At 39.7% G+C, this 18,299-nt stretch overlaps 1 protein-coding gene across 1 annotated transcript in view; it reads right to left on the reverse strand.

Moving 5' to 3' along the window:
• The window catches only part of LOC111868719 (serine/threonine-protein kinase SMG1), a gene marked incomplete at its 5' end in the record, with an annotated part of 82,975 nt that extends 70,112 nt beyond the window's left edge, over positions 1-12,863 (reverse strand). The window contains 9 exon segments of the mRNA XM_023859638.2: positions 1,492-1,576; positions 2,796-3,023; positions 4,364-4,539; positions 5,426-5,750; positions 6,461-6,652; positions 6,939-7,249; positions 7,582-7,844; positions 8,745-9,133; positions 12,686-12,863. Of these exon segments, the coding sequence (XP_023715406.2) occupies positions 1,492-1,576; positions 2,796-3,023; positions 4,364-4,539; positions 5,426-5,750; positions 6,461-6,652; positions 6,939-7,249; positions 7,582-7,844; positions 8,745-9,133; positions 12,686-12,863 (2,147 nt within the window).
• Positions 12,864-18,299: the final 5,436 nt, after the last annotated feature.

The raw sequence follows: 18,299 nt of genomic DNA on the forward strand, positions 1-18,299 counted from the left end.
AAAAAAAAAAACTAATCTTACTTCAGTAGTTAAACAAAACTGTTACTACAAAATCAATACAATTACCTAACCAGTAACATCAAATCAATTTCTAAAATAATGAATGCCATATGAAATAATCACAATGGTCAGTGAAAACAGTTTCTGGCAGAGCAAGTTTGTCTCAGCCACCCACAACCACCAATGAACTGTGTAGTACTCCTGGAAGGCCATATATTTCTTATATTGAATGTGGGTTATTTATTATATCAGAACTCAGTAGACATATGGGAATGATTTCTGGCAAACAGAAATTTGTTTCAACCACCATCACTGATAAACTGAGGTATGAGATCTGGAACTGAATTTGCTAAACAGACATTCACTACATATGGGAGAATATCTGTATTGGACTTCAGCTGAAACCAGAACAAATATTCACTAAATACAAGATTTCACCATATATATTAACTCTTTAAATTCTATATAATATAGCCATGCATAATCTGATCAAAAATTGGTCATGGGCTAAGATGTAAGCAAATAAATGCCATAAAGATTTGGTCATATAAACACACAGCGCCATGGACATCTGTTATACAAGGAACAAAGGGAATGCCTTAAGAGCAAAGAATGAAGGGGTTAAATTAATGACCACTGGACAGACACAAAGCAATGCGGAGAGATCAGATGAATGCAGACAAAAGAGCATGAAAACAATGGATAGATGGAGGAAGAGAAAAACTGAACATAGGCTTGGTCTCCTCATAGAACGTCAAGGATGTTACAACATAGACAGATACACAGTGTTTTAACGCATATACAGTACTTGCAATTCTAGCACTTCTGCTTCATCTTCCACATTGATTGTCTTGTTTGATATAACAATATTCTTAAAAGAGCACATATGCACATGACAAAAATAGTTACTACTGACAGCTCTATGTGCACCAATTTTCTGACTTCACTATTCACCATACTTGTGGCTTTTGAACATATTTTTATCATATGCGTGAAATAATATGTATTCCAGCCACTTGTACAGAGCTCAAAAGCAAGATCACTAAAGCGACCACAGACATCAAGACTGACATGGGATAAGACTGTATATCAACTGGCAGCCAAATCTGAATACTGTTATGGTAAATAAATTTAGTGAGACAGACTATATTGCAATGGAAAGTAATTAATTATACATGCTCAATTTGTACATGCCCTGAATGATGTAATACAACTTTCCAGGGTTTGAGGGTCTCACAATGGTAAACATGCAGTGTTCTATCTTCTGGGATATAATTCCATGTAGTTCAGTGAAAGCCAACCATTGTTTCAAAACAATATACTGACTCTATTTTTCAAAACAATAAAATAAACCAGCATGAAGCAGGCAGCAAGCAAGATGTCTGCAATATATCCCAGAAGATACAACTCTTCAGTCACTATTGTGAGAGCATCAAATCAATTTTTTTTAACCATTTCCTTTCTTGCTGTGCTATCAGTAAACCAACTTACCAAACTTTTCCTGGAACCATTTCTCGTGAGGTGTCTCTGGTGGAACTGATGTTATGGCATGTAACTGCTCCAGAATGAACACCAACTGGAAACAAACCACATTTCTGTATCAAAGTCGCAGCATTTTGTAGCCAATCTTGAGATGTGACTCAGTGTTTATAGAAAACTGATCTGCCAAGCACTGTAGAGCTCCGCAGTCCCAATCTTCAAGGCAATGTGTCTAAACAGTGTCCTGATGCTGACATTTATACTTCTGGGTCACGTGGCAGTGGGAAGTTCCAAACCCCCCACTAATGAACGTATGACCAATGCTGGAAGCATGAACCTTCCTGTCTTCTAAAATGTAATAATGTGTTTTCTGGAAGACAATTACCAACATTCTGCAGGAATGTGTTGCCTCCATCCTCAAAAGAAGAGCAAACACTCTTCTCACATTCTCATATCCCAGAAGAAAGCAATCTTTAGTCACCATTGCAAGAACCTTAAATCTCAAGAGGAGGAAGGAAATTGGAAGGGTATGAAGTAGCGTAGTTGGTTAAGGCACTATGCTACAAGCTGGAAGGTCATGGGTTCAAGTCCTGATGAAGTGCCCCCCCCCTTTCCAGCTGCACTATGGCCCTGGTGTCGACTCAGCCTCTAACAGAAATGAGTACCAGGAACATTCCTGGGGGTAAAGGGTGGCCAATGCATAAAGCTGACAACCTCACCGCCATCTGTGAGCCCATTGTCTAGAAAATGTGGGAGCCTCAACCTCTCACAAACCTATGGGCCTCCAAAGCCTGTTACAGGGATAACTTTTTTAGAGACCTGTACATTAACTATACAAAAAAGTTAATTTTCCAGTAGTTCTGGGTACAAAACCAAGTGGCTCTGTATCCAACATGGACTACATGACTGAGTTGGGCCTGAGGCCTTTTTTGAATCATGAAATGGAGGCATAAAGATCAGTTTCATCGCACTTTTTTAATTAAACTTTGTGGTAAGTGTGTCTAGAAGATAAAGTTGAAAGCTGATGATATATCTGGCACATGTACAGCAGACTTAGATTTCTAAATTAGGAAACCAATTTCTCTGCTTCCTCTTGTTCAGACTCACCATTATTTAAATGAGATTTATAGAACTGCTACCTGGATCTCAACAGCTGAACTGCGAAAGTCTCAAATTCAGCTCAGCAGCATAAATCACAGCACATAAAAAGCCACGCAGTTTGGCCTGCGTAGCTATCTCATATAAACTGAACTGCCAACATGTTATCTAAGGATATAATGTGGCACTAGGCAAGAAGCAGATGAGTAAGTACTAACTGGTTTGAGAATAATGCGATGCTTCTCAGCAATCAGCCTGTCCTTGTCTGCTGATGACAGAGATGCATTGTCCTCCACTCTCAGGACCTCTAGTTCCAGCTGCTGCAAACGTCTGGAGATCTCTGCATGATGCTGCACCAATGTTCCTAGCCACAGTTCGTCCCACAGCAATGTAATGCGGCGCAACTCTTGAACCAGGAGCTGAACCTGTGAGATGGCTTCTGGGGCCTGCAAACATACAGTCACATTTGTGGAGTAATGTCCAGGTGATAGTTGCATAAAAGGAAGATAAAAGTGGATATGAGATTTGGGGTTCCCACAGTGATGAGTACGAAGATGGAAAGTTGTGTAGTCTAGTAGATGTTCATCAGTGTTTCAAAGGAACATCAGAAATCATCTGCCAGACTACACATGACATCGCATCCAGAAGACACTAATCTTTAGTAGAGACAAAGTTTCTCGAGACCATCAAGAAACCAATATGCAAGGTATGAAAAGAGGCATAATGCAACATAAGTTGGTCAGATTAAGGACAAGGTAATTGGACCTGTTGCCGATCACAGTAGCCAAGCGGTCTAAGGCATGCACTGCCTTCGCTCGCTCGGAAGGCGGGATCGTGGGTTCGAATCCCACTCAGGGCATGGATGTTTGTGTGCGTTTTTCTGTGTTTGTCTACAGGTAGAGGCCTTGCGACGAGCTGATCACTCGCCCAAGGAGTCCTACCGAACGTGTAAGATCTAGTAAACCGAAGTGAAATGGAGAGTTTCATGCAGGTAGGCCTAGGCCCAAATGTGGGCTGTAGCGCCAATGAAAAAAAAAAAATTGGACCTGTTACTCATGAAGCACAGAATAAATGGCCACTGAGAAAACAAATTAGAGAAGACATGCACAATCATGGAAAGAATGAACACAGATACAAAATAAGAGGAATGCTGATGGATGGAGAGAGAACACTGGAGATCACTTTATCACAGGACAGCTGACACTTGTGGAAATTGATATCAGAACCAAATATTCTTTCCCGAAACCAAGCTACAGCAGATATGTACCTGTTATCATGATCCTTCAGAGGTTAAGCTATTAGATTAACCGAAGAACTAACCGGCAAGCTAATTTCAGGATACAGAACACTGCCTGAGTGGCCAATATTTATTCAGCTGATTAAATAATTCCCTGAGGAAGTTTCAAATTACAACAAAGAACAAACCCAGTTGTACTACATAACACAAAGGAATGTAAAATTGGACTCAAGACACTGAAACAAATTTTTTGGAAACAGTGTTAACAACTGATATGTTGGGTTTTTGGACTTTATCCATCGTCCTGGTTTTTAAGATAACAAATAAAAACACGACGTTTCGGAAACTGGATCTGTTTCCGAAACGTCGTGTTTTTATTTGTTATCTTAAAAACCAGGACGATGGATAAAGTCCAAAAACCCAACATATCAGTGTGTTATACACCATCGTCAGAATCCTATAGTAACTAAGTGTTAACAACATTCACAGAAATTATTTTATGAAGATAAACTGGTGTCTGATTTTCACCTTGAATGACAGTTTCAATACCTGTTTTGACAGTGTGTCCACCATGGCCAGGAAACAGTTCTTCAGAACAGAAACCTTACTTTCCTCTTCACTAGCACACTCCTCATCCTCCTCTTCTTCTTCTTCCTCTTCTTCTCCTTCTCCATCTCCCAAGTCTTCTTCTGCTGAAGTTTGGGATAGGCAAGTGCTAAATAATTCTGGAAAGGAAAAAGAAGAAGAAAAAAGAAAAACAGCATGAAATACTCAAGTTACTTACCTACTTGCTCATCCCTTCCATCCTAGCCAATGCTTAAGAAAAAATAAAACAAGGAGCTACAGGCAAACTTACATAACCCAATTTCCTAATGCAGGGCGTTCTTGTCTTCAAATCTTGGGCTGTTACTTTTATAATTAGGTAAAGTAAGTTCATAAAACAACAACAAATGCAATTCATATACATATATTTAGAATGAAACACAACGTATACAGCACGAAAACCACAAGTGAGCTCATGGGTTTGCATGATGAGCTCAGGTATAGGATTAAATGCTACTGGAACTTCAATCTTATTTCTGAGATCAATTCAAGAAAAACAACCTCAATTCAATCACTGATTCTTCAGTCTTGAGAATTTCAGACAACCGCCCTTGCTTTGTATAGCAGCATACAAACCACCTGAACCGTCAGAATCATAATGGTTTGCAAAGCTAGCATGAATCAACTTGTCAAAAAAATCAGTCTCAGTCCCTCCTCCTGTCCACAATTCTTCATTTTCTATTTCAGTATATGGTGTCGGCATCTGATGTCAAAAAGGACAACTAGTACACATGAGGGCATTGTTAAAACAGGCTTGTCATAAATTATGATTACAGTGAAGAAATTGGTCTAACAGAGAAAACTGCCGCTCAGCTTTGAGTCTCAGAATGTATCCAAATTCTACTCTCAAACTGAAAAAGTAATTCTCACATACCTAATGGAACAGACAAATGATCTCAAAGAATGGTCCACATCAGCTTAATCTGGTCACTGGCAGCAAAGAAGAGAAGGTAACTATGGTTACAGACATTTATCATATCCCTGCACCTCACCCTAACACAAACTCACTTGAAGTAGATGCACCCATTGTCATGTCCTGAAGTCGCGCTCCTCCTGCAGCTGCTCCCACCACTGCTGGAAACGTGATGAGGTGTGGCGCGTCCTCTGCAACACGGCACAGTAACTCAGACACACGTCGTCTCACGTATGGCTCTGGGTGGCTGAGTCGAGAGAACAGCTGTGGGATGATGCCCTTCCAGGGCCGCGTTGGTGTAGTGGCAAGTCCAGATTCCAGCACAGTCTGCAGTTCCAGGGCATGTTTGACGATCAGCCGCAGAAGACGCAGAGTGGCCGTGATGGTCGTGCAGTTGTTCTCCATCCCACCATTTACACTCTGGAGAATGTTAAAATACAAACTACGTTATACACAGTCTCCCATTACATTACTGCTTAGTCTGAACATCACACATCCAGTGTTAACATAAACATGATGATCCTGCAGTGGCTGGATTGTGGCAGATTAAGCAGAGTCTCATGTGCTGCTTCAATATGGCAACTCACTTCAAATGAGATCTTGTTATACTACTTAAGGAATGAGGCTCAAGGTTTTCTTGGTGGAGATTACTATCATCTGGGATGTGATGCTACATAACCTATAGACAGGTACCAACAATTCAGAGGAACCTGCAGACTCCATCTCAAGGTTAAGGGACCAAGTTCCTCAAAACCTTTAATACCGCCCATCAAACCACACTGTGTCACATCCCAGAAAGAAGTATTCTCTTGAACAGCTGTACCTAGACTATAGAATAGACTGCACATTTTACTTTGCAGGAACAAAGAATCTCTGGTAATTCAGAGTGGAACTCCGATTTAATGTTCCTCACTTTAAGGTTTCCCCTCATTATGAATTCAAATTAAATAATGTCAATAAGCTCAGTGTTAAATTATCTTCATTTAAGATTTTCTTCAATTTAGTGTTCAAATCTACTGTTCCCCCAAGAAACCTTAAACAAGAGTTTCACTGAATCTTTTTTATGACAAATCAGCATTTACCAGCATTCACCAAACTTTAAACGTTGTACGGAACAAACTGATGAGTACCTCCTTGTCTCCACACAGCTCCAGATACTTGAAATATGCCATAGCAGAGAGTTCATAGTAACTGTAAATACGTTTCTGGGCATCACGCCATATCTCCACTAGCCGTGACAACTGTTCACTATTTGCTCCATTCAGTGCATGGATATTCTGAAGCTGGTTTTCAATCATCTCAGATGTGTTGATATCTTCTGTCTGTAAAACATATTAACAAATGACATAACAAGTTAATCACCTTTACAGGTCAATAGAGTTTCTGTCATGGGGTATAAAATACTGCACATCTTCAAATGTGACTACAGTAACCCATCAATGTCAAACGAGTATCTCCTTATTCACGGTCTGGGAAGATCTCTGAAATAATGCAAGGAATTTGTTTTGTAATATTCATAACAAGTCTCAGTAGTCTAACACTGGAAGTGATTATAAAAAGGACTGCTTATATAGCCACTTTGTATCCAGTAAACATAACAAACCTCACCTCTATATCCTCCTCATCAGCAACAGCCCGAGTCTGGCTCAGAATAAAGTATACTTTGTCTAATTCATCTGCAGAAATTCCAGGTGGCATCATCTGCTGTACTGCTACCCTGTCCACTTCTGACAGCTGTCCTCCAGCTTCGCCAGCCGTGTCCACTACACGCCGACCCCAACGATAGCACCAGGATGCAAACTGGCTCCAGGCCTTGCCAAGTTCAGGACATCTTGACACCCCAAGCTGTAGTAGCCGACCAATCACAGCATCCGTAGGAGGAATCACATAGACTCCATTATGAGAGATTGTATTGCAATCTGTAAGGGATTGAGTAACAGATGTGACATAAATTATTTCACAAAACTAATTTTTGCACTTAGCAATATGAAAGCACAAGGCCCAATATTTGTCTTCTTACCCGGTGTGTACTGGGAGCCATTTCCGTAATGATTAAGCAAAGCACAAAGCTGACCACTCATCTCCTTTGAGTGATTACCTCAAGAATGTACAGATCCATACCTCCTGACCCCATTTATAAGATTAGTCATTCTAGAGAAATATAATAAAATTTGCTTTGGGCTTCACATTGATACAGACCAAAATAAATGTATCCAACTGTTAAAAATTAATTAACGCAGATACTTCTTACTTTGAACATTCATAAAGCCAAAGATGGATGGGTCATTAATGCTGCTGTAAGCCTTTTCCCATGCTAACAGTCGTCCCAGGGCACTTCCATCATTATCCACCGCTGCTGACACAAGTTGATTCTCTTGCTGCAGCCACTTAGCAAGGGTAAGCAGTGCCCTGGATCCCCTCTCACGGAGATGCAGGTCTCTGTCTTCCATCTGCTGGGCAAGGTTCAGAGCTGTAGCTGCACACACCTGCATTGCGCTGTCATGTTTCTCCAAACTGCACATAGATAAGCATACAGTAAGCATACCAGGAGAAAGACAACCACTCTGAAGTCAGCACTTTTAAATATTTGGGTTGTGAAACAGCATACTGAAAAACTGGTGATAAAGAAGAGACACTTAATAGGTACTTCTTTCACGGCACTATAAATCGTACATTAGGTAGAATGGTACATAAAAGTGCTGTTAAAACTATATAAGGTAATGGCAACACTATCACTGTTATATGGCCATGAAACATGGGCCCTAAGAGCAGACGAGATAACAACAGCAGCAGCTGAGATGTGTTGAGACAGGTTGTATGTTAACACTTTTAAATTTGAGACAGAGTAAAGCAAGGAAATACAAACTTAAGTGTGTCACGTCCATGGCTGGTGCGCAGGACTGACAAACTTACCGCCATCTGTCAGGTGACTGTCTAGAGAAAATGTGGGAGCCTCAACATCTCTCAACCATATGGGCCTTCATAGCCTGCACAGGGATTAGCTTTACATTTTAATGGGTTCTGCCAAAACACTGAAAATCAGACTATACAGCATCATGTTTCAGCCCATTCATGGTCATTGTCACAAGAATATCAAATCTACATTTATTGTATCCCCTTCCCAATCATCAAATTTCATAATATCAATCAAGATGTTATACAGATGAAACTGACGAACAGAGACAAGAGCATTCACGGCCCATTTCAAGGTATTATCCAGGAATTTGACTGGAGGGCCTGAGAAGAAAACATGCCCAATTAGAATTCTGTGTTTTGAAAAAAATCAGGATCAGTCACATCTTGAATGCATGTGAGAAGTGTTATTACTACAGTCAACTTCTTTCTTCCATTGCCTCTTTAGCACTGGGAACAACAGTGAAAAGTTCAAGAAGTATAACAATATATGACACTTACCTATAAAGTGCCTTTGCCATCTCAGTGAAAGCCTTAGCATTCTGGACATGCCACACCATGGAAATGGGCACAGCTGGCTTCACCCTTTTGACAGTTGTATCAACAAAACTCTGTGCTACTTCTTCTAGTGAAAGCTTATTTTTTGCACCAACACACAGCAACCCATTTTGTGACTTCAGATAATCAATCAGCAACTTCTGAGCCAGCATCAGATTTCCTTCTTTACGGGACACTCTGGACACCTCCAGCATCAACTGGTTTATCCAGGAGGAATGACAATGTAGGTCACCTCCTATCACGTTGCCACCAGCATGGTTGAAGTATTTCCCCCACCAGAGAACTTGGGTCAGCAGAGATGAACTCAGACTATCAACATCACAGCCATTAATCTGCAAGAAGGGAATGAATGTATACTGACAGAACATTACACAAATGAAACCGATCAGTTCTTAGTTTGTTTACCAATATTTGGATCTCAGAGAGAAGAATTAAGAAGATACAGAACAGCAGCATAACACCCACTGAAAATTCAACATTTATTACACAAGCTTTCACACTATTAAATTCCTGCCTTCCCCCATGCTCCATTTGAGTCCAACATGTTATCAAATGAAGGGCTGAGGCTGACATTTAACACCATATCCCATGAGTAACACGCACAAACAGTCAATGGTAAATGATCTCCTTTATACAGTACAATACTGTAATATGTTTTGCCACTGAAGACAATGTTCAGATTGTTAATTGGTTTATTTAACAACTTACAAATCGTAACTACAATTAATTATAACACTGTTGTGGGTTTGGACAATTTACAAACCCTACACGCTAATCTATTTACTCTATCTTCAGTAGTTTTCACATATTAATAATGCAGGAGCTATACAGGTCTCTCTGAATTACACACTTGCAGTACCTTCTCAGTTATCATATACTCTTCAAATCACACATCTGGTTCTTCTTTCATGGCTGCTATATTTCATCTGACTTATGACGTCTTCTTCATGTTCACGATTCACTCGCTACAACGGAACGCGGCAACTGCTAGACTTCCACTGCCCTCGGTGACTGCTACATTTCAACTCTCTAGGAACTCTGGTTACACTGACGAATACTCCTCGTTATGTAGCTTCCGCAATGACAACACAGAAAACAGTTACATGATAGCTACCACTGTTGTGTGATGTCACGTTTACCGACTGCCAAGCAACAGTCTCTGCACAGTCGCTTGTTGCCACATAGTAACCACGGTGTCCCCTGTTACGTCAGCGCGGGGGAGGGGGGTGGAGTGTTTACTGGTCCTGTTACCATAGCAGTGGCAGTGGCTCCTATGCGGTTATGTCACTGCGACAATGGTTGTCTGACACAGCTGCTCTGATGTTACGTCACCACTGGCCCGGAGGGAGGGGGGTCCTGCATAGCGTAAATACATCACACTGCTCCCTGTTCGTCCCGAATAGCCTAACGGTGCATCTCTGTTCCTTTTCTTTGAAGGCTGTTCTTGCAATGTCTTCTTCCAGCTGTTACATCCGCTCCCTTCTTAAGATTGTTCATCCCAAACAATTCCATGGTCCAGCGTCGTATCACATTCACTCCTCACATTCATCCATCACACATTTACTCTTGCTGGGGTGGCTGGTACTTCTACGTTACCAACTCCTCTGCTTGAAGTATCTTTTTCCGTTTTGGAGGGGGATGACCCCTTCACAAGGTCCACTTTCTTATTTTTGTAACCCAACAGTAGATTTGACCATTTGCTTGGCAATCTCCAGTCTTGTAGTTTTCATGAAATTCATGTAAAAATTTCCCATGCTTTCCACTTTTACCTTCTTCAGGTATGGTTTCTTCAGATGTTGCAGCTGTCCGCTGCCTAGGTCCATTTCTGCCCTGTAGTTGCTGTCTCAGGCCTCAATCCGTTATGTCATTGTTGCATTCCGGGCCTTTCCAGAGTCTCTTCCTGAACGTCCCTCCTTTCAGGCTTCTTGGTATGACATCATCTTTGTTTCGTCCCTTACATCTGTATCCTGCAGAGCGGGTAATCTTCTTTCCGCCTGCAGTCACTTGTTTTCACGGTCCACAATTTCCTGATGATGTTCCTTTTGTGCCATGCCATCATTGCACGGCAGGACACTTTCCTGCAGGCGGCAGCCTATATCCTCTGAGATCCACAATTTCCTGGGGTCACTTTCTTTGACTCTTCGCATCACCCTGCAGTTTGCTTCTTGTCCCTATGCTGCCTCTTCTGTCCATCGACCGGTTTCACAACAGCATCTTCAACAGGGACTTCTCGTTGTTGGGCCACCTCAGGTTTCCTGTCCATTGAGGTCGGCTCTTTTTCTTCCAGATGTGCCTCCATCTCTTGGCAGGCCATCGTCTCTTTTCAGGTAATCAGCATCATTTCTTCTTCGGGTTCCCGACCGGCATCACTATGGCGTCTTCTATGGGGACCTCTTCTTGTTGTGCTGCATCAGGTTTCATGTCGACTGAGTCCGGCTTCTCCTCTTCTAGATGCACCTCCGTCTTTTCTCGGCAGGCCATCGTCTTTTCCTCTATTTTGAGTAATTGGCATCATTTCTTCTTCAAGTTCTCTTAACCGGCATCACTGTGACGTCTTCTATGGGGACCTCTTCTTGTTGTAGGCCACCTCAGGTTTCCTGTCCACTGAGGTTGGCTTCTTTTCTTCTAGACGTGCCTTCAGGTATTATTAACATATTATATTCACATATTTTTAACACCAGAATTTGATGAGAACTCACAGAACAGACATAAAACACTGAAACAAAAGCTTCCTCACTTGTTCATGAACTACTACATAACTTATATTCATGCAACATGTCAATCCTTGACAATTTCTTGCAACAGTAAGCCAAAATTGCAAAACAACAATGAGGAACCTTACACTTTTACAGAACTCTCCTACATATACAGAAGGATTACATGTTTTTCTGTAGCGTCAATGACAGATGATTAACGAAATGAAAATTGGTAGGGGAAACCAAATAACTCTGAGAAAACATGCCCCAGTGTCACTCTGTCTGCCACAAATCCCACACAACCTGACATGGGATCAAATCTGGGCTGCTGCAATGGGAAGCCAGCCAGATTAGAGCAGCGTTATAATTTGTACCTTTCCAGTGCTATTAAGGTGATTTAATCAGAGATGACATAGTGCATGGGACACTAAGAACACATGGATTAAATAACAAAGGCATATAAAATTTTAGTCTGAAGGCCTGAAAGAAACTATTTTGGAGACCCAGCCACATACAGGATGATAAAATTAAAATTTATAATGCAACAAAAAGATGCACAATAAAAAATTTTAAGTAAAACGAATCTGATGCTATCTTATGCTTTAAGTACACAAACTTAAGGAAGAAACTCCTGTGTGTTCAACATTTGCAGCACAGCAGTTCTGGTTCCAAGATACAATGAAAACAGAATCCAGCAACTCTAAGCATGACACAATTTATGTCACTACATGAAGACAACATACCCTCAATGATGTTTTAAGACACATTTTAGACCAGAGAATTAAGAATGAATTATAATTCTCTGACTATAAATCCCTTAAGGACAACACTAACATCAAACATCATCTTTGAACATGACCCTGAACCAGTCCACTCACTTTATTCTCACATTATATTCCCAAAAATCCACCTTAGTATCCTCCAAGTTTCTCGCTGACCTTTCAAATACCTATTTTCAAGCGAGAGACTTCATAAAAATTCTGCATACATTTCTTGTCTTCCCATCTAAGCTAAATGTCCACTTCATCATAAACAATTTTACTTCATTGCTTTAATAACACCGGGAGACATGTACAAATTACTGATTTCCTCATTATGCAGTATTCTTAAGTCTACATTTATTTCATAGCCCTCAGGTGCAAAAGCTGACTGACGCTATTCTAACAGTTCTACAGCTTGAATACTCACAACACTGAACACATTGCAATCCATCTTTCCTGCCAGCATACTCTGAAGGCCAGATGCAGCATACTGCAGCACAACAGCTTCTTGCAGGAATTCTGATGGTGCATTCCTGAGACCCTCCTGCACATGATACTGTGCAATTTGTGAACACTTTCCGATCTTCTCACCCCACACAATATTACTGGAAACAGAGAATGCAAGTTCATGATCTTCTTAATGGTCCTAAGAGAAAGTAGCTATTTTCCTAGTCAAAGCACCACAATAAAAGCATGCTAAAATTAATCAAATCACTATTCCATGCCAAATCATCAAATTTAGCCATAAGTCTGTGGCAAATGAACATTTTAATTAAGTGAAACTTGGTATAATGTAAATAAAACCACAAAGTATTCTTACAACTATTGACTTTCTGAACATTATCCATCAGCTTCTTTTTCAATGTTTCAGAGACTGGACTCTGTCTCCATTCGGAGGTAAAAGCCTATTCAGCTGGGCCCAATTGATGAGCATTAGTCTCCACCACCAAAGATAGACACTAGCTCTATCGATTGGGCCCAACTGAGTAGGCTTTTGTCTGAGGATGGTGACAGAGTCCAGTGTCTGAAACGTGGGGGGGGGAATAAATAAAAAAACACACACACACACAAAAAAAATCATGCTGACAGATAATGTTCAAAAAATGAATATAACGAAACCTCACAAATTTGGAATTTGTGATAATTTGGACAACGGCCCCCCCCCAAATGAAACAAAACGTTGGACTCCATCAGTTTTGTGGACTCTTAACCCAAATTACAATTAAACATTAACTAATGCTGAGGGGAATGAGGTAAGATATAGTAAAAGAACAGTACAAAAGAGGAAAACAAAATATGTTCATTTTGAAAACATGTCTCAATAATAATAAGAAGTCTGTAGGCTACCTAAAATGCTTTCAAGACTAAGTCAAAACTTTCATTTTTACATGACAAGTGAATTTATTTCATGATAAGTTTCAACTTAAAGCTGTACTGCCTAAAAAGACATGTCAATTCCATTTTATAACTTGGTTTGGTTGGTTGGTTTCCAATGGTTGCGTTTTGGATCATTTAACCCACCTTGCTTCTTGCTTCCCAATAGAGAGCACTCAAGTTCTTGCTTTGTTGCATCTCCTTCTTAAGATTAGGGCATTGAAGCAGGTGTTCTTTTCCCATAGATGATCCTGGCAAGTTGCACAGTGTATATTCTTCTGTTATATATTCCTATCTTACAAAGCTGTGCAGCATCACGTCCTGTATTCAATCAAAAATTTTCAACAGCTTCTTTTCTGGGTGTGTTGCAGTTAAATTCTCAAAGTTTCCTATTTCTGACCATTTCTTGTTGTATGGTTCTTTGTTGAAGGTATGGAGTATTTCTTTATTGTTTTAGTTTTGATTTTGTTAGCTAGCGTGTGGGCACTTAAGATTTTATTTTGGTGATGTAGTCTTGTGTCCTTCTTTGCCAGTTCATCAGCAATATCGTTTCCATTGATGCCAACATGTGATGGTATCCACTGAATGTATATTATCTTTTTTGTGTTTTCCAGTTGTTTCATTAGTTTTTTTATTTCAATTATCTGTCTTATGATAGCTCTTTTGTTTGAGGATATGGCTTGTATGGCTGCTTTTGAATCCAAAAGCAGAACCGCTTTATTAAACATGCTGGGTCTGCTGATTAATTGTTCCAATGCAAATAGTATTGCTTCTATTTCTGCATCGAAGTTTGATTTGTTTTCGCCTACCGCTATATAGTGTGCGAAAAGGGATGAGTATACTCCTGCTCCATCATTAGGTTCTTTGTCTATCACAGAACCATTAGAATATTTATGTAGCCATTCTGATGATGGGTATCTTTCTTCAATGGTCCTTACTGTTAGTTATTTTAATTCTTGTGTGTGTTCTGCTTTCCTTATGCTTCCTACTCAGTCAATGTAGATATTGTAAGAACAATAATCCAGTGGATTTTGCACGGGTACAGCATTTTCTACTTCTATTGGTATTTTTAATTTGTTGAGATAATTTGTATTGCATCTTATGTCTGGCTGCATTTTTAATTTTTGCTCTGATGGTATTTGTCTTACCCATGTTATCTCTGGTATGGATTTCATTTTCAAGAATGTTATTGCTGCTTGTTTCTTAATTTCTCTATGATGGGGTTGTTTTGTGTATATAATTGTAGTGTTGCTATGGGTGTTGTCTTAACAGCTCCGGTTATCAATCTTAATATACAGGGTTTGTCCGAAAAGTAATGTCAGTGATTTTATTGTGAAGTGACTATACGTCACAGCGCGCTCAGATCAGTTGGGATCGGTGGAGGGGGAAGTCAGCTTATGAACGTGCGGTCGCTTAGTCATCTCCGAACTTCCTGAGAGTGACGAAAGGCTTTTCTGTGAAACTCGTTTTTGTCTCCCGTGCAAGCCGCAATGCAGAGCTCCTTGGAACAAAGGACTGCCATCAAATTTTGTGTGAAACTTGGCAAGTCTGCAGTGGAAACTTTTCCCATGATAAAGTTGACCTTCTGTGATGACTGTTTGTCTGAACGTCAGGTCTGCCGGTGGCACAAGGCCTTTTTAGAAGGCCGTGAAGAGGTCGGCGATGAAGCCCGCGCTGGACAACCATCAACAAGCACCACCGACGAAAATGTGACGTGTGTGAGAGAACTTTTGAACTCAGAACGTCGTTTCAGTGTTTAATGGCACAGACATTAAACATTCCAAAAAGTACCATTCACGAGATTGTGACGAACAATTTGCAGATGCGAAAAGTGTGCGCAAAGCTGCTGCCCAAAGTGTTAACGGACGACCAAAAAATCGTGCAGAGTTGAAACGTGCCAAGAACTTTTGGACTTGTGTGAAAGTGACCCTCACTTTTTAGATAATGTCATCACAGGTGACGAGACTTGGGTGTTTGTGTTTGACCCCGAAACAAAAAGGCAAAGTGCCGAGTGGCACACCTCGGCATCCCCTCGCTGGAAGCAATGTATCGACGCAGAAGGAGCCTATTTTGAAGCCTTTTAATGTGTTGTACCGATCTAATCAATAAATGTTTTTTAATCAACTCACTGACATTACTTTTTGGACAAACCCTGTACTGTTTTGCGCTTGTTCGAGTTTATTGAGTCTTTTATTATTTGCTGTTATTATCACTGGTTTGATATAGGTTTCATAGGTTTTATTTAGTATGTGTGTCTTGAGAACTTCCCCATGTTACTCCACTCATGCATTTTATCAAAGTTGATTTTTGCTTTACTTTATTTGTTATTTCATCTATATGATGGTTCCAGTTTAATTTGTCATCTAGCTGTAGTCCTAGATATTGTCGTGTTTTCATACTTCTGTAAAGGTTTGTTATTTATGGTTAGACTGAAATCCATATTTTGATGTTTCAAAGAGAAGAACTGGTAATTTGTTTTGGTGGTATTTATTAGCATATTATTATCTTCTGTCCATTTTTTGAGTTTTATTAGAGCTTGGTTCATTTTATTTTCTAATCTAGTTTGTTGCTTTCTGTTGTTTTTTCATTTGGTCCACATGACCAGATCATCTGCAAACATACATATATTTATGCCATCAATTGTCATTAGTTGTTTTGGTAAATCATTTACATAAATGTTAAACAGTGTAGTGGTTGAGACCTTGTGGGAGGCCTGTTTTTGTTTGCTTGTAAGGTGAAGTGTGCTGGTTGTGTTTAGTTGAGATCCACAGTTGGCTTAAGAACATTTCAAACCACTGTAACATTTTCCCTATGATGTTAATTTTCTTCAGTTTGTGTATCAATTTAGTTCTCCATATTGTATCATACACACCCCTTAAATCAACAAAGACAGCTAAAACACTCTCATTTTCGTTAAAGGAGTTTTTAATTTCTTGTGTAACATAGGAGGTTTGGTGTGCTGTAGATCGATTTAGTCTGAATACAGCTTGTCCTTTTGCTATTAATTTTTCTTTTTCTAGGTACCAATTTAGTCTAGTTGTAATCATTCTTTCCTGTACTTTGGCTAACATGGAAGTTAAAGCGATTGGTCTGTATCATGATATTTCTTCTTTGTTTTTGTTGGGTTTTAAAATGGGAATGATTATAGCTTTTGTCCAATTTGGTGGGAGATTTTGAGGACAGTTCCAAACGGTATTGGTAGGAGTTTTTGTAATTATTTACTTCCAAGGTGTTCTAGAAATTCAGGGACTATGTTATCTGGACCAGGCTGCTTTTGTTTTTAAGGTTTCTTATTGCTTCTTTTAATTCTTCAAGAGTAAAATTGCTGCTAAATATTTCATCGTCCTTAGAATAATTCTTCTCACTGCCTGTATCCTTGATCTTTTGTTTGTATAGTTTATTCTTTCTTTTATTTTCTTTATTAAGTGTATACTGGTTTGCATAGTGTGTGTTAAATTTTTTTCCTATCTTTTTCCCATTAAGTATTATTGGTTGTTCAGTTCTAGGTGGAAACCTGTTAAATGTATTCATAAACTTATAAATTTTCGTTGGGCCTGTTCTGTAATTTATATTTTGTAGAAATGAGTTAAATGGATTCTTTTTAGCTTTGTTTATATTTAGGCGTAATTTTGCTGCTGTTTTTCTCCATTGGACTATATCTTCTTGCTTTTATGACCTTTCTGCTTTTTGTCTTGCTAAGTCTCTCAGATTTTTTAATGACTCTAGTTGTGGGTTCCAGAAGGATTTATATTTGACTTGCCTTCCTCTGGGAATGTATTGTTTTGCTGCTTCTTGTATGATGCTGCAGAATTCTTTCAGCATAATTTCTGGCTTATGTTCTTGGTTAATTTTTGTAATGTTTTTGTTTATATCATTTCTGAATGTCTTCCATTTTGCTTTTTGGAAATTCCAAGATGTATGTATGTAAGGGGTGGACCATAAAAACTGGCCCCCACATTGCAACCTTCAATGATCTATTGTGCTTTCCCTTGGATTAGCCCTTTATTAATCCTACACTTTTAATAAAGTATAGGACCCTGCTTATGGGGGCATCATAAAAGCCACTTGGTTCCATAAAAAACTGACACACGTGATGAAATCTTAAATAAGCTATGGCCTCACAATCACACAGGATGTGTGCGGCTGATTCGTTTTCTTGTAGACACCTTTCACAAGTTGGGCTATCTGTCAGTTCCAATTTGAAAAGGTGTCCTTTTTGGTGGCAGTGTCCGGTAAGTAATCCTACCACCCATCTTAGATGATCTCTGTTTAATCTCAACAGATCCTTCATTCTCCTGTCAAGAGGGTCTTGATATAAAACCCTTTGCCTGTTTGAGTCCAATTATGGATTCCCAGTATTTTTTATGATCTCTATCAGTCCAGTCCCTGATCACTTTTTTGGCAACTCCAACTGAGATGCTGCAAGCTGGTTCAGGTCCTATGAATGGCTGTTCAGGTCCTGTTCTTGCCAGCTGATCTGCGGTTTCATTCCCTGCAATACCCTCATGACCTGGCACACATTTTCAGTTGTACTCTGTTACGTCTGGCCAGTTGTGTGAAGGATTGGTGGCAGTCCCAAATCAATTTTGAAGTGATTTAGTGTGTACCAAGTGCTCTGATTTCAGCTTGACTATCTGATAGAATATAGATATTCCTATTTTTGTAGT

The sequence above is a fragment of the Cryptotermes secundus genome, unplaced genomic scaffold (genome assembly GCF_002891405.2).
Source record: "Cryptotermes secundus unplaced genomic scaffold, Csec_1.0 scaffold1859, whole genome shotgun sequence".
NCBI lineage: Eukaryota > Metazoa > Arthropoda > Insecta > Blattodea > Kalotermitidae > Cryptotermes > Cryptotermes secundus.